This window comes from Lonchura striata, chromosome 1 (genome assembly GCF_046129695.1).
Source record: "Lonchura striata isolate bLonStr1 chromosome 1, bLonStr1.mat, whole genome shotgun sequence".
NCBI classification, from domain to species: Eukaryota; Metazoa; Chordata; class Aves; order Passeriformes; family Estrildidae; genus Lonchura; species Lonchura striata.
The window spans coordinates 123,030,811-123,056,428 of NC_134603.1; the positions used below are offsets into that span (position 1 = coordinate 123,030,811).

General features: G+C 37.5%; 1 protein-coding gene across 1 annotated transcript in view; it reads left to right on the top strand.

The window, feature by feature from the left end:
• Positions 1–25,618, top strand: part of JAZF1 (JAZF zinc finger 1) — a 193,359-nt gene that overhangs the window by 154,920 nt on the left and 12,821 nt on the right. The window contains exon 3 of the mRNA XM_021538191.3: positions 8,984–9,180. Within this exon, the coding sequence (XP_021393866.1) occupies positions 8,984–9,180 (197 nt within the window). The remainder of the gene's footprint in view (positions 1–8,983; positions 9,181–25,618) is intronic.

Here is a 25,618-nt window from a genome sequence, read left to right on the forward strand (position 1 = left end):
TGAGCTGAATGTTCTTTCTCAACTGGAGAATCATCTTCTGTATCAGTGTTTTCACAAATTGATTTAATTTCTTTAAAAATCAAACTGTGAATGCATTGTGATTTTGGTGTCTCTGTTTTTGGAAGAAAAAACTGCATCCATAGGTTTTAGGGATTAATTTATTATGCATCTTATTATCAGTTTCTTTTTGCCATATTTATGTTGAACGGGTATTCTGGATTGCTTACTGCCTGTTGGAGCCAGTGCAGACATTGTGTATGTGATACATTCTGAAAGTGTGAAAAATGTGTTGGTTAATGTGTTTGATTAATACTGTGTAAAATACTGAAGATTGTTTTATTTATGCAGATTGATATTAGACATGGTTAGAGTTAATAAGCAGTGCTTTGTGGTAATATTTATTTTTAAATTCTTGCATGATGAATCTGTCTTTGGGTGTTGATTTGAATTCTCAGGAGAACTCAACACGAAATGACACAAGAATAGCCAGACATAAATGGAACATTATAAGAATAAAATATCTGACATTTCAGCTCCCTGCTTCTTAAAGCTAAAAGTCCTTGAGGCATCAATAAAATGAAACCAAGCCCAACAGTAAAACTGTGTGTCATGCGTACACAGATCTACTTCTGTAGGGCTCACTGAAAGAAATTGTTTTTACATAAATAGTTAAAATAAGCTCTTCGAGAAGGAAATAGCATGGACTAGTAATGGAAAAAAATATGGTATTTTGGGATAAGCACATCTGAATATAAAACATGCTACTGGAACTAGGCAATCTGACGGTACTGGAGCCTGTGCAAAGAGCCAGAGCAGGGCTTGTACACTACTTAATCCCACATAAGAATTATTTTGAGATTTAAATTTACGACATACAGACTGTTTATTTTTTTATTTTTTATTCTATGGGCAGCTTAGTTCCATTTTCTCCAATAGCATTAGTAATTTATTAAAGTTTATGATTTCTACAAATAAGAAGGCACACACAATGTATTACCCCTGCATTTTCTCTAAAATAAAAGTTAAATTTTTACTCTGCTTTCAATTATTTTATATTTAATTCATGTGAAAGCTTAGAGTAGTCTGATAAGGTATAAAATATGAAATAACCGTATTTAAAATATTTAAATTTACTAACTGATAGGTTAAGTTCGAGTATTGGTGAAAAGATGCTATCAGTATTCTTTCCTCTGAGATTGTCTCTAGTCATACTAAGAAAAATAATTTGGGGGTTCTGTTTCTATCATGCAAATTTAAAAACTGTTAGGGTGCATTTTTTAAATTATGTGGTTTAAAAAATACTTTAAATGAAGAAGTTGCTTTTCATGTCACACTATTTATGTCTGCTAGGATTCTCATTTTGGTCTCTGTAACATTTTATGGCTGTGTGACACTGCATTATTTCTGTATATTAACAAGGGTATGAACTGAAATGTAGGATTCATGACGTTATATTCAACGATTAATTAGGCAATAATGCATAAAGTATCTGTTGTTAGCAGCAGGCGAGGGCTGGTTGTTTCATTAGTGACTGCCAGCAAAGCCAAGGCTGATATATGTCCCAATAACACACTTAGTGAGTGCAGGGAGGGGATTTCTGAAATAAGAACAACTACATTATGCTAAAGGCAGGAATTTGCTGCAGCATCTTAAAAATCTGCCCCAACTGCAAGAAACTATGTTTTACGCAATCCAAATGCTCCATTTTTACCAATGGCAAAACTCTGGAATGAGTTTGATAAGAAATAAGTTGATGGCAGAACACAGCATAATGAGCTTTTCCATCAAATGTGAGGGTTATCATGACTTTTTAAACTCTTTGCATTTGGAGAAGAGGTGAAAATATCACACCAAACTATATCAAATTGTTGCTGCCTTCCTGCTAATTACCTCCTTCAAGTATCTTTTTTGCTCAGCTATTGCCTCTCACTCAATGGAAATTACAGAATTTTGAAGGTACACCTAAGTTGTAGCTCCTTTCTGAAACTCACTCATTTAATTCAAGATATGGTGGAATAAAACAGGGAGGGTGTGGGAGGGGAAAGGAAGAGAACTAGCAGTATGCTTCTAATGTTTTGGATCTCTTGAATTTTGGTGAGCTCTAATTTTTTTTTTCCTTTTAAACACTGAAATGTCATTTTTTATTTTAAGAACATCAGAAAAGACAGCGTGGGCTACTCCTTGAGTGCCCATCATCAGTCGAGGGAATAAGTAATGAATTTTTATTATGAATTAAATGTCTAAAATAAGACTGCATCAGCCCTGACTATGTTACAGTTCTAATGTTATCTATCCAGTGTGCATTTTTTCTGACAATTTAAAAAGAATATAAAATAAAAGGCAGCCCTCATTTTTTTATTTGCTTTATTACCTAAATTCAAGAAGGAAAAGGCAAAAGTACCATGTAATCTAAAAAATAAAACCCAAAAAATAATTCCTACACTTGAATTTAAAGTATACAGCTGTTTTTGTGATGGGCTGGACATACAACACTGATTCATGTTTGGTTGGTTTTAATTTTAAATTAAATATTATTTTGGTGCTTCTTGAAAAGAAGATGGAAAATAAATGTAAGCAGAATAAAAGAGAAGAGAAAGAAAACAGAATAAAGAAAAAAAAATGAAAAATAACTTCTTTCCAAAGAGAAAATATTAAAATCCATATATTTAATATCATAAGCATTCAATATATGACATATATAGTATATATGTCATATATACAGTAAATAATTACAAAATGGAAAGCCAAGGCTTGTGTTTAGTGTTTGGTATTTCTGTTAACTGAAGTATGAAGTGTAATTCACACTGATGCTTTTGTGTATTCCCAAAATCAAAAGAGATACTAAATTTCTTGCTATTGCTTTTAACACTGCCTTGTATTGATTAACAGTGAGAAAACACATGCTTTAGGCAATTACATGATTTGGGATGGTTCTGTTTGAGTGGTAATAGATTATTTTGCATAACGCAGTCCATAATCTCCATTTACACATTTAGATATTAAATTACTCAATCTTCTTAATCAATTTCCACACTCGAAACACAAAATGCCTCCTTTATGAATATTTTATTGTGTCTTATTGTATCTTTTAAGAATGTGTGAAGAGCAGACAACTAAAGTAAACCCACTGAACTCTTGCTCATATTTAGCAGATTTTCTAAGGTTTCAGCCTTGAATCTACTGACAGAATGAGTGTGATTGAATGTGTTTGAGTATTTCAGGGAAGAGGCAGAAATGCAATTTAAATTTTTTAAGGTACATGTGCAACCTAATAATCTCTACTACATTGGCTGAAGATGCAAATATTCAGAAAAATATATATTACTCTATAGTTGACTTCATGGCAGTAACAGTTTTACATCTTGAGAGAACTGGTTGAATAATGGAAATGAAAGAATTGTACTAGCGATGAATTATCCCTAAGGCTAATAATAAAAAGAAATCTGATTCTGTCCTGTCTGTCTAAGATGCTCATCAGTTTGTCATAAATATTCCTTATTTAGGACATAGGAAAAGGTTTCAATAGGTGAGTCTGAATACGACTGGCACTGAGAATGAACACTGAATTCCCTTCTAACACCTGATATCAGTGAATGAGCACACTGAAGTCCTACACAGATGTGAGGTGTTTCTGCCATAAATAGTGGGCTGGAAGAGTTATTTCCAGAAACTTAGAAATGCCCTTTAATGATCTGTTATTATTTTGGGCTGTTTTTTCCCCATTTATTCTTTTCTTTTTTTTTTTTCTTTTTTTTTTCTTTTTTTTTTTTTTTTGGTGAAATCAGAGAAAAGCAAGACTATCCAAAGGGGATTTTGTATGAATCATGTACTTTGGCACTATGCAAATAATCTGTAATCTAAATAGTGTGAAGGCATGTGGGGCATTATGCATGGTTTTAATGGGTATTTTTTACACTGATGTTTCTTTTAGGGTTTTTCTAAATCTATAATGAAAGAGCTCTAAAGAAAAAAGTTTGTTGCTAGCTTCTGTGAAGCAGAAAGTCTATAAAGAGCTATGGAATTCTTCTGTTTCCCCACACTACAAAGAATGATACGTGAAAGTACTCCAGGGTGTTCCTCTAATTATTTGAATTAATGGATGGTCTAACCGGACATTACTGGGGATATTGATTGTTTTGGCTCAGTGTTGTTCTGGTTCAACTGAGAAAAGCCTTTCCAGGACACAAGGCAGCCCAAGTCTAAGAACTTGTCTGTGAACAAATTGCTGAACTCCCCCCATTTAGATTTCACCAGATTTCTTGGTAATTGTCTCTTCTTTCTGGCATTGGTTAAGTCAAACCACATTGCTGCCTTTACAAGAAAAGAGAAAGTAAAATGTTTGGGGGACAGCTCCTGACTTGAGGAGTCCATCGAGTCCTGTCTTACTGAAACAGGGTCATCCCTTGAGAAGTGGATTTTCCTGATCCCTTTTCAAAGCAGAGATCTCCTGATGTTTTAAGATACCATACAATAATAAGTACTTTCCATCCTAGCCTTTTTTTTTTTCTAAACACTGCTAATGTGATGAGGAAGACTGAAAACTAAAATTACCACCCCACCTCATTATTTCTCTTGGTACAGCACAGACAAAGAATAGCATAAACTTCTTGAGTGGGAAAAGATTACGGGGAGAAAACAGACACAGCAAGGACATTGGTCTGGTGGGTGTAAAGAATAGCAAGATAATTAATGTGTGGCTTTCATGTATGTATGTAATTTAGTAGGTAGCAAGCTAGTGTGTGCCCCATCTGTCAAGTAAATCTGACCACTTTTTATCTAAATATGATACTACCACAAGGCAGCACAAATCTGTAATAGAACACCATGGATTTTTTTTCTCCTCTTTCCAGTCAATCTTGAAGTTAAGCAAGTGTCAGGCTGAGGAGGAGTCTGCTGAAATGCAAGTGATGGAAGCTCAGCATGTTGTCATGCTCTGGTAAAGGTGACAGGCTTTCCCAGGGCAGGTTAGCCAAATCAGGCAAACATGAATATGACTTGAATGCTACTATAAATGTCTTTCCATAATTATCTGGTAATGAGAAAAGGTCAGAACTAATTCTCTTCTGCTGTCTTTCCCGTTGTGGGCTAGTACTAGTTGAGAATGCTATAGCACAGGACAGGCTATATTTGTTACGGTCAGGTAGCGCTGTACATTTTTTTTAAGTTTGTGTGCAGCTGGACAGTGTTGAGGAGCAATCCTGGGCTTCAGTCTCTGTGTGGTAATTCAAAAAGATAGTAATTGTTTGTTATGCAAACTCCAAATCATCCCCCTCCCTTCTCTTCCAGCATGCAGTAACTGGAGAACAGTGTACTTGTGACGGTGACCCATCTTCTGTTGGTACATGTTTTAGAGACTAGGAATGTAGCAAATTCATATTCAGATCCAAACAGGTAGCTGTGATGTTTCTTCTTCACTGTCAGTGTGAATGTCTGTGGATGTGGAAACAGGGCTGGCCCAAGCAGCTGACTTCCTGCATCAGCCAAGATTTGGCAGGGAGAAAGAGCAGGAAAGGGCGGTTCATACTCTGATGAGAGCTATTGGGAATACGCGTTCTGAAGAACTCTGGGTTCTTTTTTTTCCTTTCAGTTTATCTGCAGCCCATCTTTATAACCCTTACCCTTAGTGTATGGGTGTATGAGTCCAGAGCTGTTACACTGCCTTTGCATTGTGTGTAGCATAGGGTTTATGATAAACTAACTCTGACAACATTGCATGAGTCACACACGGGCTTGATGATGAGGCAGTGCACGCTAACAGCATAAGGAAATCTCTAAGACTATGTTCTGGTCATTTTTGACTCCAGAACTTTTGGAGGTGACAAGTCTTAGAAACACTGGAAAAGGTTTGTTTGGAAAATGTTTGTTTTTTTTTTTTTAATTTGAGCATAGCCTTAGCTTTTTGTGTCAGTAACAAGAGCTAATGCTGTTCATATTATATTGCCACCTATATGAAAGGTTGTGCAACACTTTCCATTATAAGACTGTTTCAGCTGCTTATGTTGCCAACGTTCATCTGTTTGGGCTGAAATTTTCCATGCTGGGTGTCTCCTTCAGGCTGAATTACTTGGGAAAGTTTCAATAAAAATATTTGAACCATTCCAGGGAATGAAAAGAGGGGAGAAAACTATATTTTGCTCATATTTATTAAAATTGCTGCAAGCACTTGATTCAGAAGTCACTGCACCTACATTCTTGGAGCAGGGACTTGAATAATTAGGGAGGTTGAAAGGGTGAGGAAAGAAAAAACGGGTGTAGAAGAGATTTCTTTAGAAAGAGTTTGCTCCTGCCTCGTTATGAACTGTTGGCAAGAAAGTGCACAAACCCCATGCCTTTCAAAACAGGGTCAATGAATGGCTGGGAGCTGAATGATCCTCCTTGTTTCACTGCACCTATATGATGTATTGGTTTGAGGGAGAGAGGATTACGAGGTGTAAACAAAATCATTGCAACAGAAAAGGTGACTGAAATGTGCAGTGATGGAACTAGAGGGGCAGGGTTATGTAGATAATAATTTGAAAGTAGCACAGGTAGTTTTGCTTAACAAAGAGATGTTACTGAAGATGGTGAGACAGACTATCAAAACGATGGGATTTAACCTAAGTGGGCTTACAGCAGCCTTTTTTAGTTACAGTTAATTTCCTGTTTCCCAGACATCTTGTGCATTTATATGAGGCAGGGAAAATTGTATGCAGGCATGTAATTTAGAGACCAGCATTCAACCCTAATTCCAGTGTGTTTTTTTCATGAACACTTGATGTTGCAACCATAATAGACTTTCAACATGAAAATTAAAGACTTAGCTGGAAATGTCATTCTATATCCATCGTTACAATGCTTATATTTTAAACTTTGAAGAACACTGCTCTAGTTGGACACATGTATAATAGTGCATTTCAGTTAAAATACTGAAAAATATCTTCTTTTAATCCATTTAGACAAGTTTTATTTTCAAACCCACCACACTGCCAGTGCTTCACCAAACATGTCTGGGACTGTTTGGATCTGGAATGGTTAATTCCATACACGAAATATTGGAAACTGAAGTTCTCAACAGACTCTGCCTTCCATTTCTCTCAGGTTCACAGTGTAGACAACAAATGACATTTTGGAATATACTTTATATGCTTAGCCCAAATGGGAATGAGTTAAGAGGACAGGGAGAAGTTTCAGTTATAACTTCACATTTTCCTGATTTTTATGGACTTCAACCAGAGTGGTTATAATTCAATATTATTTTAACATTGTTATTTGTGGCTGAGTTCACTAAAGAGCAACTTTCATGCTTCTGCTTTTAATATCTCACAGTTGAAGTTATCTTCCAAGTTTTCAAGGATTTATAATGTTACCATAACATTTTCTTAAGGAATAAGGCTTCCCATCCAGAAGCAAACATACATCATAGTACAAATTGGAAAAATAGTGAATTAGACATTTCCTAGTTAGAGGAAAGCAAATGTGTACCGAATGACCACTTTATTAAGATCCTTTTGCTTATATTTTCTTGAATGAAATTTAGACTTCCATTTGAGGACTGTTTTGTCAGTATCATCTGCAGTCTTGGTTGAAGAAGAGAAATTTAACACTCAACTGTTACTCTGAATATGTGCATTTTAAATATTAGCTTCATAAAAATGCCACATCTGGGCTTGACATGATGTATTGTTGTCTTCATTCAAAGAAGATAAGCTGTCATATCACATACCTGTTTATTAATACTTGTGTGTTGATGTTACTTATCATGGCAAAGATCCACTTATTAATGACTTCATGGTGTGGACAGACAGGATGCATCTTTATTGCTCTAATGGTACCTAAAATTTAATGCCATGGTGTTTTGAGACTATGGTCAAACAAATGCCTGGGTGTAACTTAACTTTTTATTCTGTATCATGTGTTAGTGCATATTATTTTTGTTCACTGGCAGGTCTTGTTTGTACTTCAGCTTCAAGGATAAAGGGCTGTACTGACAAGGTGATTTACTTTAGCCTGTCTTAGGAGTCCTTCAAGATATCCATAATTATTAATGTATATCCATATGTAGTGGAGGGAAAGACAGAGGATTAAAATGTCTATTGAATGGGAAGTCATGCAGTCTGAGAGATCTGACTTGTTGTGGGGGAACCCCAGTCTTTTCAAGTGAGATTCAGTACAAAGCGATGCTTTGAATGTCAGCATAAAGCAGCATCAGGTCTTCTGGTGTAACTCTTTGTGTATACTTGGAATAAAAGTGGTCTTTTTCAGTTCAATTGTTCCTTTTTGAAAGAAATCAGAATGAAAGTGAAAAAAAGCACTTTTTATTCCAGATGGGATACCCCATGCAGAAAGTTGCGCTGCTGGAATTACCGCACTGTGTGTGGTACCCACCTTGCATCATTCTGGTGGGATTCCTTCTCAGCACCCCACAGAGATGAGCCTTCAGTTGTGTAAGGCCTTCAGCAGCCTGTACAGAGCTCTACAGAAGGACCTCACTTGGTTTTCAAGAGCTGGGAACTCTTTTTAATTAGACATCTTTTATGCCAGGCAACATTGTCTAATACGCTTAGTAAAAGAATGTGATTATCCCATTGAAAATTATGTATCTACACAAAGTAATTAATTCTATCCCTTTGACCTTCAGATTGAAGGTCATTTGCTGCTGACATTTTTCTCAGCTACTTTTTCACAGAATGAATGTAGTTACTGTAAAAGACTGAGTACAATCATTATATTGCTGTTTGTAAAACTGAGCTCTGGTTGGAGTTTAAAAATCTTGTGTGTTTGCACATGGTGCAAGTATCCAATGTAAGTTTTATTGAAATCAGAAGGAAATGGCCCAGATGCTGAACACATAAAGCTCTGTATGGAGAAGTTTGTATTCAGAGGAACTTATCATGGCTGAGTTTGGAACTCCATTGGGTCACTGAGGGTAAAAAAATACTTTATCTGAAGCTTGCTGGTGAACAGTGGTTCAAAGCTCTCATCCTTGTGATTGTCCTTGTTCTAGATTTATGACTGATGCAGCTCGACGTGAGCAGGAGTCTTTGAAGAAAAAGATTCAGCCAAAACTCTCTTTGACTTTGTCAAGCACAGTGTCCCGTGGGAATGTATCTACTCCACCTCGCCACAGCAGTGGAAGCCTTACTCCTCCAGTCACCCCTCCAATCACTCCCTCCTCTTCATTTCGCAGTAGTACTCCTACAGGTAAGCACCTACGCTTTAATTAATCCCAAACAAAGGGAGCAGTTTTGCTCTGTGGCATTTGGAGAACAGGAGACATACTGAAGCATTGGTAAGAAGAGCCCTGAAAAATAAAACAGAAAAGCTCTGTGCTATTTTACATTTGGTCTGCAGTCCCTAAAATGTGATTGGGCATTTGTTTCCAAATCCTTTGCTAAAGCAGAGAAGGACACGAACTTTAAATGTTGCAGCTGAAATTATTATATGAAGAAACAAACCTTACCAGACAGGCCAAATGTGCAAAAGACCCCTTATGTATCAGTAGAAGAACTCTGCCTATGGTACAGTTAAAGATTTTTAAAAAGTGGTCGGTATCTTCCCCCTTTCCGTTCCCCTCCCCGTTTTTTTGGTGGGGGGAAAGTGGAATTCATAGTAAGTGGTCAGGGAGGAATGTTCTGCTGTCATCATGTAGAAATGCCTTTCATTTGGAAACTATGTTCATGAAAAGAAATAAAGGAAAAAAGGGATCTATATTTCCTTTAAAAGCTAATATTCCAGTGGTCTTCCAGGGTATAAAAGTCCTGGGATTTTTTTTTTTCTTTCTTTTTTTTTTTTTTTTTTTTCTTTGCAGTGATTAGAGTAACTGAAAATTGCTTGCAATCCTGAACCAGATCTCTTGGCCTAAATCAGTCTGATTTAATTTAGGTAGAGATCTTGTCAGATAATTCTGGTAGACTTCAGACTAAATACCAGGATTTTCTTCTAAAAAGCTTAATGCATAAAATAGGGCTATTCTATTCTGTAATAAATAGGTTCAAATATATTCTCCTCAGAAGGAAATCACTCAAGCAATCACTGCCCTGAAAAAGTGTTACACCACATGATTTTTATATAGGCTATTTCATGTCTTGGTATTAATGATTAAATGGAAAAATTGTAGCAGTCCTTGAGATGTTCTGTCTGCAAGTTGTAAAATGAAGTGCTTGTTCAGTATGTCCCTGGTTATGAAAAAGGAAAGCATGTTGAGAAAAGCTAAATTATGAAAGTCCTAATATAATTCAGAAAATTTTAGATTTTTTTAATTATCTCCTGTTTGAAATTAACTGATTCATTTCCTTGACATCCTACAGCAGATGGCAAGGAGTTTCTTCTCTCTTCTGTTTACATTTTGTACAGCTCCTTCTGAGAAGGCTAATTCATGATGTGGTCAGGTAGTATAACTTTGTACATCCATCAGTAATGTTGGTTAGTGATGTACTCTTTGAAACATGTTCCATCAAATACTAAAGAAAAAAACTCAACACATGTCTACCAAAATACTTTCATTATTTGTATATTTTTCAAACTTTTAAAGTTAGTCAGAATGTTGTTTTACCTGCAGTTAAGAGAATCAGCTTGTTATGGCTGCATTTCTGCAAGTCTTGCCTACCAGGTTATAAATAATACTGGCTTCCACTTTCTGCACCCTCTGTTCCAAGTTCCCTTTTGGACCCCTGTTCCAAAGCTAGGGTTTGTAACATCCTAGTAGCAAAAAACATATATTCTTCCTTTAAGACTTCTTTAAAATTACTATGTTAATAGTAATTTTACTGCATTGCGTTTCATGATCCTCAGCCCAGAAATTCCATTTTTCTCATCTTAAAAGTTTTTCTGGAGTAAGTAAGCATTGAGCTCTTTCTGATCACTATAGTTTTTTTCCCAGAGTTTACTTAGTATAGGATTTTTTCTAACCTAGGTAGATGAGGTGCTCAGAGTCATGCCATGGCTGAGTTTCTGTGGATGCACTGCCTGGATAAGGCAGCCCAGTAGGGGTTGCAGACTAACTTTAGATATGCAGCTCCCATGTCTTTTATTAGCCAATGCAAATATCAAGTGCAAGTATATATGGTAGTTGACTAGCAAGGTGGTGTAACCAAGGGTAGTTAGGCAAGATCTGTTTCAGGGAAACAATTTAGAGTATGTAAATTGTCCTACATTTCAGCCTCACAGTGCCTAGGCAGCTCTAAAGCCCTGCAGGCATACCCTCCACTGCATCCAGTGAGAATGAAGAATATTGCTGTATTCCTTCCGTGCAGTCCTGTTTGATTTGTACTCTGAGAAAACTCTTGTTAATTTGTCTTTGAATGCAGGTAAGCATGTATGTTGTTGTGACTTGAGAAAACCAAGAGGCTATTTTCCTTTAGGTTGCCTTATGCCCAGTATTTGTTATAATCCAAATAAAATCCTTGTCCTCATCTTCCTTTAGACCTATACTTTGTCAAAAATAAAATGGCATTGCTTTGACCCAGTTCATTGTTGAAATTCTCAGAATGGCTGTTTCCCTTTTATTATCTCCTGTCTCAGTTGTTGGATAGCTTGTGAGGGTTCAGCAGTGTGCCTGGAATTACTGTCACTACACAAGGTGGTGCCACTTCAGATGCCAGAGAGGAACCATGCCCTACAGGCTGGTGAGGTGACATGGAGCACATGTTCCTCAGCAGAGTGTCGGTCACATACAGCTTCTTGTCATTCTCGTTCAACATAGAAAGCAAAAACCACACTAATCTTTTGAGTTCCCTTTTCCATGTACTGTCCTCCCTTTTGGTATGCTGCTTGCTTGGCTTCCCTAGGGGTGTTAGTGTTGGCCTGGGTGAAGCCAGGAGCTGCCTGGATCCCGATCCCGTTGGTGCACGTCCTCGCAGCGATGTCTTGCCACTTCCCGATGGTTTTAAGCTAGTGCTGTAACAGAGTGCAGTTTCTTACAATGACCTCTCATCTGTGTATTGACCAGACTCAAACCCACCCAGACTGTGAAGCACGCTCAGAAGCAGTTCAAGGTGTTTTGGCTGCAGAGAGTGTTTGTTACGTTTTACAGTAAAAATCCGTGCCAAAAGACTGTGGGGCCTCGTTCTCAGACAGAGCTGAGCAGTGTCCAGACTGACACCCCTGCAAATGTTGCATGTGCACATGTAGGCACCTCCTGCTCCTTGGTAAAGGAGATAATTCATAGAGAAGCAGAAATATTCAGCAAAGAAGTGTGCTTTTAAGGCTCTTCTCAGGTAATGAGGTAGATATGTATTTATCTTCTGATTCTTAGTGCTCTGAAATGGCCTATTTGTGCTTTTGGTGGGAAGTAGAAATGCAGTAGTTAATTTTCTATACCTCCCCTCTGTTCCCTTGGAGTGGGTGTCATATGCTTTTGACTTACATTTGGCTTTTTGTTCCCCCTCCTGTAACGAGTTTTCTTCTCGAGACCTGCATCCTCTAATGGTTGCAGAAAGTTCACTTTAAAATTTTGCTCCAGTTTTTATTTAACAATAGCATCTCCCAGGAGGCTTTGTTTAGTAGGGCTTAAATGATCTTGTTAGAGTTCACAGGCAGGATTTAGCAAAAGAAATGGCTTCCATCAGGAATAAAGGCTCCTTAGGGTGATAGGGAAATAGAGCAAAGTAACACCAGCACACAGCTTATTTTGGAAAGATGTTAACAGTCTGCAAATACTGAAATATCTCTTTATTTAAGAAGCAGTCAATTAAGTCACAAAAAGTTATGTTGCTTTTATTTTTAAATGTCAATTTTAAACCCACAAAACTAATGAAGTCTAGTTATGGATAAAAATGGGACTGGCATTGCATCTTAACATACGTTGTTAATTTTTTGAATGTTTTCATACATCTGTGTGGCTCACAGATGAAATTTCCACTCCTAACTTCCTGGCTTTTGAGTGGAAGTCAGAGCATTGACATTCCTTTGAAAGCTGTGATATCTCTTCATACTGAAAAGCTTTAAAAGAGATCTAGTGATAGTAACTTATTGGGAATTAATTAGTAAAATAACCTGTTCCAAATTTTAGTTAGAAAAGTAATTCATAGTGATGATCTCACTAAAAAAAAAAAAAAAAAGCCACTTCTGCATTGTAGAAATGCCAAAAATCATCTGAAACCACTGTTTTGCGTTTGCTTATTATTTTCCTTTATATTTATGACTTTTTTTTTTTTTTTTAATTATTCCAGGCCAGCAATAGTAAATTTCAGCCTGGAGTGAATTTTTTGCCTTCCTATAAATTCTGAAGCAAGAGTTTAATACCACCTACTGGCTTTTTAATAGTTCAGCCCTCAGTCTAGTGCCCTCCCACCTTCCTCTGCACAAAAAAAAAAAAAAGAAGAAAAAAAAAAAGAAAGAAAAGCTGGAGTATCTGGAAACCTCATACTTAGCATTTCATTTTGCGCTGAAGAAGCTGGCTCTCAGACATCCTTTCCTGTTTATTTTTTATTTTATATAGATTACAAGTTATAACATTTATGCAGTTCGAATAGGTTTATAGACCTATTTACTGCCTGATCATTTGGGGCAGTGGATGGCAGCCAGTCCTGGCACAAAGTGTTGAGGATGCTGTGGTTGCCTGGAACAGCTGTGGCCATTTCTCAGCCCTTCCACTTGGGAAGGAGATGAAAGAGTGCAGTTTTCATGGGTGGTCATAGGCTGACCCCATGAGAGAGTTGGCAAGTCCCATTTTGATTTACAGCTGCCATTTGAGTAGGTGACTAACTATTGGTTTGTCTTATTAATTAGAATAAATGCCTTTCTGGGGAGTCATATTTGTTCAGTCATTTTTGATTGATTGCATTTGAAAGTTTTTACCTTTCATAAATGTCAGACTTCCTTGAAATTTCCACCAGTCCAGTCTCAGTATCTATTATATGTAACCCTGTTTTCTACCCACAGAAAATAAGCTTAACTTTTCCATTTTCAAGGTTTCTTTTTCCTTTCTGGTAAAACTTGAAAGCAATAAATCATTTTAATCAGGAGTTAAAAAAAATGCTTTGTAGGATTTGCCTTAACCTTTAGGAAGTCTAACATCTAAACAGTGATATTTTTAATCAAATATGCCTAAAAATTCAGCAATGAGTCTTGAAAAAAATATTACTGAGGCTATCAAATTATTACTGTTGATGTAGAAATTACTACATTTACCATCTGAGGATACTATCTGAATGATGCTTGGGTAGATTTATAATAAAGGAGTGGTTTTTTTAGATATATAGAGCATATACTAGAAGTGAAATCAGGTTTGCTTTGTAGCTTTATCTGTAATCCTAAAGCTTCACTATTTCAGCCAGAAGACACTGGATGAAATGGGCCCATTTTTGTCTGATAAATCATACTAGTGGAGAAACACAACCTAATGTAATATGTCATTCTGTAACAGAAAGTGAAATTCAATTAATTTTCAATCAAAAGAAAAAAAATCAGTCTTCCTCTGGTGTCTTATTTTCAGAGCCTAGTGTAGTTAAGAGTACTTTTTATACCTAGAGTGATTGCATTCTTAAATGTTTGCAATAATTTCAAATATATTTGTGTTTGATTCAGGTTTAGGTAACTAAATTAAAGAGAATCATATCTCATTTACATCATTATGGAATATCTCCTAAGACTGAATAATTTCTTAAAGGTACCTATAAATTATTGCTTAATAAAATTAATAGATCTTAAAAACTCAGAGTATTAGTATCTTCGCTGATTCAGATGGATTTTGTTCAGTATTCAAATACTACTACTGGCAAAACAGTGACCAAAAAATTACAGCTTCTTCTGTGTTGCTGATGAAATAATTTAGAGCATGATTGTTCCCTCTATGGGTGACTAATTTACAGGGGAGGAAAGTCTTCATATTACAAGAAAGGAGCTCCTTTCTCTACCCACCAAAGGCAGTTGGGACTCAGAAATTGATCTGTAAGGATCCACTTTTCTTCTGGTCCATTAAGGAGCCGTCTGTTGTGGAAGCTTTGATTTTGGGAAGCAAAACACTGTGTGGCAGTTACGGACTTTTCCCAATAAGCCTGGTTATCTCCTGTTCTGTTACCTCCATGATATGAGATGCCATTCCTGTAATTCTGCTGTATAGCATTTGCCTTCATGGATAACTCATGAAGGAATCCCACGGGTCTCCTCTTGAATCTGTTCCCTTTTCTTTTCCAAGAATGCAAAAGCTGAAAGAAAACCACCCATTGTCTGCTGGTAATAGCAACCAAAACCACAATAGTAACCAGCCTTTGGAATTGGGCATTGAAATAGAGTAACAGGCATATGCTGGAAACTAATATGGTTTAGATTCTAAATGTGTGTTTAATTTTTTTTTACTTTAAGTTGTTGAAAAAATGCGTTGTTGTAATGTAAAAGCTCATTCCTCTTCATAGGTATCAAAGCAGCTAACATTTCAGTAGAGTTTCCATATGTCAGGCTTTCAACAATGAAGTAATCATATGGCACAGACAGCTGTTGCACAGAGTGCTGGAACAGCACACTAAACAGAATCCAGCAAGAAAAAGAAATCTGCTCAGCTGAACTACTTTGTGAGTTTAGAGTGAACAGCAGAAATGTAAAATAACAGGGCTGTTCCCCCCACAAATTAATTGAAAACTTACAGGAGGAGGAATTAGGTGCTCAAAGCTTTTTTGTGTTGATGGGTGTGCTATTAATATGTAGCTGAATTAAGGTGAATTTGTTGCAGAACTGCTATTTATAGCAGAATCTGTTTGGCTGCTGTCAGCAGGTGGCATTTCTGAACTCCATGTTAGGTTGAATCAGAGTAGACTATGAACCATTCAATCTGCTACTCAGTTGATAATCTGCAACAGCTTTCTCTTTGGGCAATGAAGATTTACTCAAATATTGCTACAGCTAGAGAGATACTGCTCTTTTGTGGTGAGTTTATTTTTTTAAGCAAAGTGCACTGGAAAATATTCCTTGATTAAATCTTAAGGGAGCTTGAAATTAGACTTAGGAGGACAGAGGAGTGGGAACAACTACACATTGATGGCATTTTGGAAATCACACTACAAATTCAGGTCACGTGCGCTTCAAGTACATGATTAATGTTTAGCACCTAATACTAAGGAAGTAAATGCTGCCTGACTTGGAGCACATAACAAGTGCTTTGTCAGACTGGAATGGAGTATTCACCACTTGCAGAGCTGCAAGCTCAAGAATTTATGTAGTCACGAAAACCAAGCTTTAGTCATTCACTTCAAAAATTCTTCACCTGTGTTAGCATACTGTAAATGCTTAAATTTAATTATTACATTTCATGTTAAAGTAGCCTAGTATCATGCAGATGTAAATGAAAAAAAATATGAAAAGTAGAAATATTAAATGAAATCCCAGGGCTGTTGTATTAAATTGTTGAGAAGTGGGCTGAAGGTGTTACATTTTTGTATGTTTGACTTACAGGGTGTCCAGCATAGTAAAGCACTAATCAACCAAGCTCTGTTGCAGCTTGAAAAAACAGACTTTCAGATGTCTGAGGAACCATCTCATTACTTGTTCTGAACTTTCTACTTGTTCAGTTGCCTGTTCAGAGACTGAAGAAGTTTTATGCTATGTTTTTATTAAAAATTAGATATATGGACTTACTTTTGGATAAATACTATGGGCAAATAAGTAAGGCATACTTCACAAAATGAAGACCAAATTCAGTTCTCCAGCATAATGAATGTTTGAATACATTTGATATTTCAGACCTGCAAGGTATGCTAAAATATCTTGTGGAAAATGAATTGTGGTCCCTGACAGCATTTCCTTCTGAGGTGCTTTGCTTCACTGTTGCCAAATTTTCACATTTCTGTCTAGATGACAGAAGAGAACTTTCTTTATTGGAGCCAAAATGGTTCCATCTAATTGCAGGTTTGGGGCCATAGATTAATCCTGCACAGTAACTAATATTGTACATATAATTAACCAGTATTTAGCAATCTGAGGCACCTGTTCCAACAGAGCCTTATGGGTGTCCTTGTAAAAAATAATAATATAAAAAAAGAATGACATTGTGCAAAACAGTTGATCAATGTATGATTTAACTATAGTATATGTGTGTGCTTAGATATGGTATGAGATTTTAACATGAGCTTTTAGCTGAGGCCATGACTAAGCATGAATATAAAGAGAAATCTGTAGTAGTTTCCAGTTTCCACTTTAAGGAGTAGAGCTAGAATAGAAGGTTTCTAATAACAATGAAAAATAGTAAGTAAAAGTGCAATTATTTCCTATAGCGGTTTTCTTAGAACAGATGGGATTTGTTCTCACAGCTAAAAGATGTTTTTTCAGAGCTAGATGTCACATTTTAATTTTAGGGAGCCAGACTTTAAATTTGTACATATTTAGCTCTTTCTTCAGTAATCCAAAGTGAAAAAATGTTCAATTGTTCATCACTGTGCTCAGCTAAGTGCCTCAGAAACTGATTTCTTTTTTCTTTCTTAGCAGTCATCAGCTGTCAGGTGACTGGCTTCCTTAGAGAGACAAGACTGTGTATTAACCTGGTTACTCAGTGACTAAACCAAACAAATTACGTTCCTAAAGCATACTGAGACTTAGGTTTGGAGGATCTGCAGAGCAGAGATAATTCCATATTGTGGCGCAGCAACAGTGTTGTCACGTCTTGGACTAGCTTGTAGTTCCAAATCAAACAACTTGAAATTATCCTGAAGACCAAGACATTAACTTGGTCAAACCTGCATGTTTTTTGACCTCTAGCTGTGCAATCACCTGGGTGCCTGCTCTGCAGTTTGGCTGAGCCCTAACAGGAGGAAGGATGGGATCAGCCCACTTCCATGGCTGTGTCTCTTACAAGGGAGGGCCTGGTGTCTTTTTTTTATCTCCCAGGCAAAACTGGAGTTGTAAAGACTCACAAACCCCAGCCCTGTTTGCCTTACAGATGTGATCTGGTTTGTTTTACAGGGTGTTTGGGACCCCTCAAGTCCACCTCTTTCAGTGCATGTGGACCAGGTGAATGAGGAGTGTTGGTTAAGGCTGCAAAGACTACAGGGCTGCAAATCCATGATTGCAGTTCTTTCATAGTCCTGCAGCTTTGGGGTGCAGGTCCTGGAGGATTTATCCAGGGCTGTGCAAGACAAGCTGACATGACCCCTATGATATTTCCACTGATCCAAGCCTGTAAACTTGTGAAGATGGAGCAAAATCAAGGGGATTCTACTGGATCTAATATTTTCTATGGTTTGCATAGAAACATATGCTATGGTTACCTCCCCTGCTTAGTCTTTTGTTTAACTCCATCCTAAACTAACTTATAACTTAAGTACAAAAAGGCCTATACATTCACAGAATGTTATTATTTGAAAGTGTTGCTTCTAACCATTTAAATTGCTTTTAGAGTTAAAAGGACATTTTTAAGTGTATATGGAAGAAAGTAGGACTAATATGAAAATATCAGATGGGGGGAAAATGGGGTTTTGCTGGGAGGGGAAATACGTGTTGACTTTTAAAATCATCATTTCTCTCATCTTTTTGCTGCATTTTCTTCTTTTCTTCATTTTCCTGCTTTATGGGTGCATTTTCATTAAATTTCTAATTTGCTCTTTAACTTGGCAGTAAAAATGTGTTGAGCCCAGTTTGCTATAAAAATATGTTCTGGGAAGATTAGTTCAGTTGTCAGATTTTGCGTTCTAGTAGAATTCTGAATTTGACCAAAAGAAAAGGCGGACAAAAATTTAACACTGCCTTTTATTTCATCTCATTCACTACAGACAGCTTTAGATGTAATCTCCTGTGTGTTGTACTTTGTCTTCCCAGCCCCTTCAGAGCATTCTTGTTTGATACAGACATAAATTGCACCAGCAATTGTAAAGCTACTGTGCTGTAGAATTGTATTTTAATTGCACATACCTGTAATTAATTGTATGGGAATTTTCACAGTAGTCTCCCCAAGGAACAATTTAATTGAAAAGTAACCGAGTTGTCTAGACTACAGCAACTCATAAAATCATCACTAGTTTTGGGGTTTGAGCTACAAAGCAGCAATAGAAACATGGCTTGTAGATTTAAAGTACTTCCAAGCACAGGAACTATTTTATAATCCCCATCGTAATAGTCTACCCTGGCAAACCATTTTTAACAGTGTCAAGAACAAAAAATGTACAATAAGCTTAAAAGTAAAGATTATCTCTGTATTAATTTGTGATAGGATAGGGATTTTTTGTGTACAAGCACATCTGTCACACACAGACCTATCTTCCTCTAAATATGTAAAAAATATGCATTTTATAGAAAGCTCATTGTGTCTGCCTTTCACAGATTGTGGCATAACTGGTTTAACTTAGGAATAGTGTGACACTCAAAAAATTACTTCAGGAGTTCTGGGTAACAATGGCATTCATGTTTGTGTGTTTATACTGAGAGGGCCAAATGGTGAAAGGTTTTTTATTTAGTTATTTATTTACTAATCTGCTATCTTGAAAATCCTAGCTGAAAACACAAATGTTTTTCTCCAAGTTAGAAACAGTAGTAGCCGCTGGAGCTTTTAGGTGTTTATTTAAATTTAGGTGTATATATATGTATATGCATATATATACTTTTGTATGTATATATATATATACTTTTGTATGTATATATATATATAGTACACTGTCACATTAAATGGGATTTATCTTTACCACTGTAGGACCTCGAGGACTGAAAAAATTGCTCCATGTCCACTGGTGCTGCGTGTCTGCACACTGACAGCAGTGTTATGGCTTAGCAGAAAAAAAGCCAGACTCATTTAGGCGGCACTTCAGTGTGCTGGAGATGATGAAACTTAAGCAAATGTTTGAGTTTTCCTTGCATTATGGCCAGAGCAAATCAGAAGTAATAAAAAGCAAGGACTAACATACCACTTCACACTCAATGACTTATAACCCAGAGAGGTTTACTTCGCAGGGGAAATGGTGTATCATGAGTTGATGTTAGCCAGTACAAGATTCTCAAAAGTATGTGACATTTTAGGAAAAACAGAGTTCTTTGTAACTTTTGTGTATTTCAAAGTGAACTAAAAATCATGAAACATTTGCTGACTCCTAAAACCCACAAGATCCTCTTGTCTTTTTAACACTTGTGGCCTGGCAGGTGGAAGACACCACCCTCATTCTTGCTGAAGATGAAGGCTGGTGCTTTGTCCTTGCTAGCATAGTCTCCCTCTTGAAAGGTTTTTCATATATGGTCAGACAGTGCCATTCACAATTTCTGAGCACAAATGCTTCTAATGTCAAAGGCTGCAAGAAGCCAAGGAGCAATGGAAAACAGCAATTTGAAAACTACTCTGATTTCAGCCCAGTGATATGTCACCTGAAACAACTCACACCTGCTAACATACGTTTTATAGACCTGATTGAAGCAATGACAGCCTCAAAGAAAGGTTTGTGACAGCGTAACAGGCACAGTGCACACTTTATTGTATCAGAATCTTGGTCTGTAAAAATGAGAGGAGACATGATTCTCCACCAAATGTGCTCTTATGCTTGGGTTAATTTCTTTCTGAGAAACACAAAGTAGGATGAATAAAAAAACACAACAGATCTTTCCTGTATATTTTTTTGTGTCATTAAAATGACAAAAGCCCTCATTCTTGCTCAATAGTCAACAGCCACTTTAGCTCTTACTGGTGATTCTGAGTCTTAGGGCTAGCTCTCGAATCAGGCTGATGGTGTTTCCTAAATCTACCTGGTCAGAGCTTCAAAAGCAGAGAGAAATGGTCAGTGAATATTCATGCAGATTAAATCCTCCCAGCTCTACAGTGCATTGAAGTGCAGAATCTGCCCTTGCCTCCCTTGTTGCTGGTCAGGGATTTGTAGCCCTCTTGGGCCTCCTAAACATGGAATTTCCTCAGCCCAAAGCTGCTGGAAAAGCACTGAGTTGTCGTGCATCTCCACAGCTCCTCCGCACCCTGGTCCTCCGTGCTGCGCCGGGGCTGGCGGGATGCTGCAGCCCATGCACACAGGAGCACCTTGGAAATCCCTGCCCAGCCAGACCCTGCTGAAAGCAGCAGCACTCCTTGTGCAGTGCAGGCTGTACCTGCACAGTGCTGGCCCTGCCTCGGGGAGGGGGAGCTCAGAGCATCCCTGCAGGATTTGCAGGCTGGTGGAGCAGGGCGCGGCATTGGGGTGCGGGGGGACCGTGTGCATTAGCAGGGTTTTATGGCCTGCACCGTAAGTGGCTGGATAGCTTTTGTACAGCTGTAAAGCATGTATAAAACATGTCTCAAATGTATTTTCATAGCTTCGTAAAGTGTAGTTCATTTATGTAGGTACTTTTTGTTGTAATCCTTTATCTTCAACATGATACTGTTTCCTGGTACCGTTTCTATTTTTTTCTTCTCTTTCTTTATAAAATGGGGTAAAGAAGAGAAAAGAAAAACTGCAGTTTTGTTACGTGCATCAGGAGAGTCCTTAAGTACAGTAATAGTGCCCTGAACTTGTATTTTTGTATTTCTAACCTCGGAATGCAGGCCTAGCAACTAAAAAGCCAAAATAACATTAATTATTACTGTTCTTCGCTGTGGTTTTTGGAGTATAAGTTTGGAACAGATGTTTGAGGGGAGAAAAGGGAGGGGGGGAAGGATAGATTGTTTCTTTTTCTCAGCCCCAACTGGTTTTAATTCTTTTCTGAACATTTTGAGAATATCTTTAAACATTTGCCAGAGTTCAATTAACATCCTGTGACTAAAGGTGGAAAATGTCCTACTTTGTTTTTCTTCAAACATATACCTGCTCTTGCTTCTCATGCCAAAGCCAGAAAAAGAAAGGATTCCAGCTGGCATAGGTTTTATTACTGTTACATTACTTTGCAGGTTAAGCCTCAGATTGGGAGGGGGCTGCTGGATTGATTTATTTATTTACTTTTTTTATTTTCATGATTTTTAAAAAGTGCCATGTAAAACACTGCCATTTAATTACAGGAAGGTTATGTTCTTTTTTGGTGAGTGTTTAACAGCTTATTCTTGTTTACATGAAGTTGTAGAAATCTAGTTTTTAAATATGTTTAAAGTAGAGATTGTGTTCTTGGATTTATCATGTTTTTCCTGTACTGTGTATAAACACAAGATTGTACATTATTGAAAGCTCTTTTTTGTGGAAAACAGGATTGGGGGGAAAAGTTTATATAAGAATGCAAAATAACTTCCCGAGACTATTGGCGCAGTGTGACCATAAAACCTCAACAGCACATTGTGCAGTGACATTATAACAATTTGCTTTAGCACCTCTGCAGCGTTCTCAGAAAGCCTTGCTCTACAAAACACATGCCATGGTATCAGTTGACTGTTTTTTTCCAGAATCAGTTCTTTACATGCATGTTTTTGTGATTAGTTACTTTTCCACAAGTAATTGGAAGTGGTGGATTTTTTTTTAAATTTATTTATCTTATTACATGTATGTTTTGTTTGCCTTTATACATCTAATAACTTGTAACATATCTGCTTATATAGGTGTGCAAGGGGATTTATAAGATTTGGATTAGGATTTACAGTGCTTTAGTTTTAAAGGCTGTTCTTTGCTATACCAGTATCAAGATACAGATATATCAAGAAAGAAAATGGCACACAGTTGCTCCTAAGGCCAGATACAATCCAGCTGCTCCACCAACCCCAGTATTGGCTCTGGAGGACTTTTTTTTTTAACCTGAGTATGTTAGTTCTGTTTCTCTAGTAGCCCAAAATGGAAAGCAGATTTCATGTGTAAATAGTTCTCCATTTTGCTGACACTGAAAAATAATATATAGCACTAATGTCACTAATAGCACTTTAAATATAACATTTTATGTTTATTTTGTACCTTTATCATTTCAGCTTAACTTCCAACATTTTAGAGTTATTTCCTATATAGCCAAAATCATTATATACCAAAATACAATGTATTCAGATGTATGTTTTACCTGTAGGGGTGTTTGCATGCTTTCCACAGTGAATCCAAACCTTGTAATGGGATATATTTTCAGTCACTTACAATTCATCATGAGCTTACACTGAGAGCACCAAAATGAAAACTGCAGTTAGTGTGAAATGTTGGAATTGACGTATTGGGAAGGATCTTTCAGACTGTCTCTGTGACTGCAAGTTGCAGTTGCCATTTGACTGGGAGAGGGGAAAGGATGTCCAGAAACACCTACCCTTAACCTTAGATACTTAAACGTTCCCTCCTTTGGTATAGCAGTGGAGATCTGAAAGTGTGGTCTGAGAGCTACTCTTCAAATGATGCAAACACAGAAAAGTTTTGTTGGGGGGAGGGATTGCCTAACTTCTTTTCTCTAGTGCTTTCAAATGCCTTGTGCCTAAAAATTATAAAAAACATACTCTTCTTTGTATTTGAATCCATGTTCACATCATTACATGAGGTAAATTTTTAAAATTCTCTTGGTGCTTATTCATTAGCTGAGCCTTGCTTCAGCCAGAGACAATAGAAAATTAGTTCTTCTGGGCAGTAATACATCCTAACAGCTCATTATTTAGTGCTTGATACTCGATCTGAGCTAGGAGAGGACTGGAAAAGAGAAAAGGAAGGGTGGTTTCTCCAGAAGACATTGTTCTGGCCAAATCCTGCTCTGACTGGTGTCATGGGAAGAGGAGGATGCTGGCAGCAGCAGCCGCAGCCCGCAGAGCCTGCAGGACACTCTGCACAGGGCTGGCAGTGGCCAGCGGGACAGCCCTGAGCCCCCACCCCGCCTGGCACAGGGCCATGGCAGTGGGAAGTCCTAATTGCTATTTTCACAGCTCTGTTGTGATCATGAAGAGGGATGGAGGCTCTGTCAGCCCTGGCAAGTGCCTATTTGACAAACCGTAACCATCTCAATCAGCTCCCACCAGTGACAGCAAAGTTCTGAGCGTGCAGTTGGCTTTGAGAACAGAATTGCCTCTCCTTGCCCAGAAATGAGGATCAGGAATATTTACTGGAAGAAGAGCAAAATCTCAACTGCAGATGCTCATACCCCATGTGCTGGAGAAAGGCTCTGGCCTTCCCTGAGGTGAACCTTGTGCTTGTTGTATTTAGGTGCTTAATCCCAAACACTGGAATGGCACTTGCTGTCTAAAATGCCAGTGTCTGTAGCACTGCACAGTCCTCTGTTAAACCTCTCTGGGGTTTCTTCAGTCGTGTCAACGTCATCTTTGTGGACATGAATGGTAAAAGTATTTTTGAAAATGTAAGCAATTAATCTCCATGGACTTTTTACAAAGGCTGAAAACCGCTTTCTATCCTCTGAGTCTCCACCCAGCAAAACAAGCAAGCAAGCAAAGACCCTGGCTTAGTGTGTCTGGATGGTTCAGTGTCTGGCATTTGTTGCTGGAGTTTGCAGAGCCAGCTCTCAGCTGAGAGAGTCCTGCTACAGCTTCTTGACCAAAGACTTGCGTGGCTGCTGTTATTTCACTGCTTTGTATTTCATTGCCCCAAGCATTTATTTCCTGTTCTTTATATGAAGGAAGAATATTTTCTTTTTAATGACTTGATAGGACTTTAGATCAGCAATGAGTATCAGCTGTTGGAACATTGTCCCTGCTATGCGCATCCATGGGCATAGAGGGAAGAAGTCTGACAAATTCATAAATGTGCTTTAGTGTTAACCCAAAATTCACATAATATTAATAATTCACTTTTTTTATCAAGCAAACTGTCGCAGTATATGGGAAATCAAAGTTCTGAACATAAGAAGTGCTCTCATAAAACTGTTTCTATGAAATACAAACTGCAAGTCTCACACGGGACAAAGTGTGAAGCTGAATTTTTATGAGAAATCCTTGGAATTACCATGAACTTTCGGTGACACTAGCAACATTGGTTCCCACTGCAGTAAGCTATTTGCTCATGGTTATTCATTGCATACTTAAATGTATGCTTTCTGGTCACAAAAATAATTGGCAAGGATGTTCGGGTTTGCTTTTCTTCATGGGAGGAGAAAGGAAGAACTCATAATGTTCTTGATCAGAGGTCAAGATAGATCCTACTCATTAAAATGGCACACACAGCTTGTGCTGGTTTAAATCAGCTTTGTCTTTTTTATATTTAAAGGCACAGCAGAGAAGTCTTTAGATTTGAAAAGCGATATAGTGACAAACGCTGTGCACCTGCTCAAACCAAGATTCATTTAAAGTTCAGGGGGAAATCCTCTGTAAATCTCGCAATAGAATGAATTCACTCATGCAAAAGGCAGAATCTATCTTAGCTACAGTGGTGTGAATTCTGAATAAATCCCAGAAATATAAAAGAAAAGGCCCCAGATTTTCAGCAGTGTAGCTGGGATGTTATCTGTTCCAGAATGTCAAATGAATTAGCTCTCTGCAAACCATTTCTGAGCTCTTTAAATTACTGACTTCATCTACTGGAAAATGAAAAAGTAGTAGATGGGCATTGAAGAGGTGAGATCTTTGCTGTAGGATTAAGCAACACTGATCACTGATTTTGATAGGAAAATTGACTGGCAGCAGAGGTGCAGACCAAGTTTTTAGGATCAGCTTTGCTTTTTGTTAAACTACAAAAGCTTCTTACCCTGCAGGCAGTAATCATAATCCCTTTTCGTGCATGTCTTTACTTTTGGCTGTGATACAGACAGCTTCCTTATATGTGATGGGTTGTTTAAATGCAGTGTGAAAATTACAAGAGAAGTAACTTGCTGGAACTCTTTATGACCCAGTATATTTTGTGACTTCTCATAACAGGTAATTTTATGT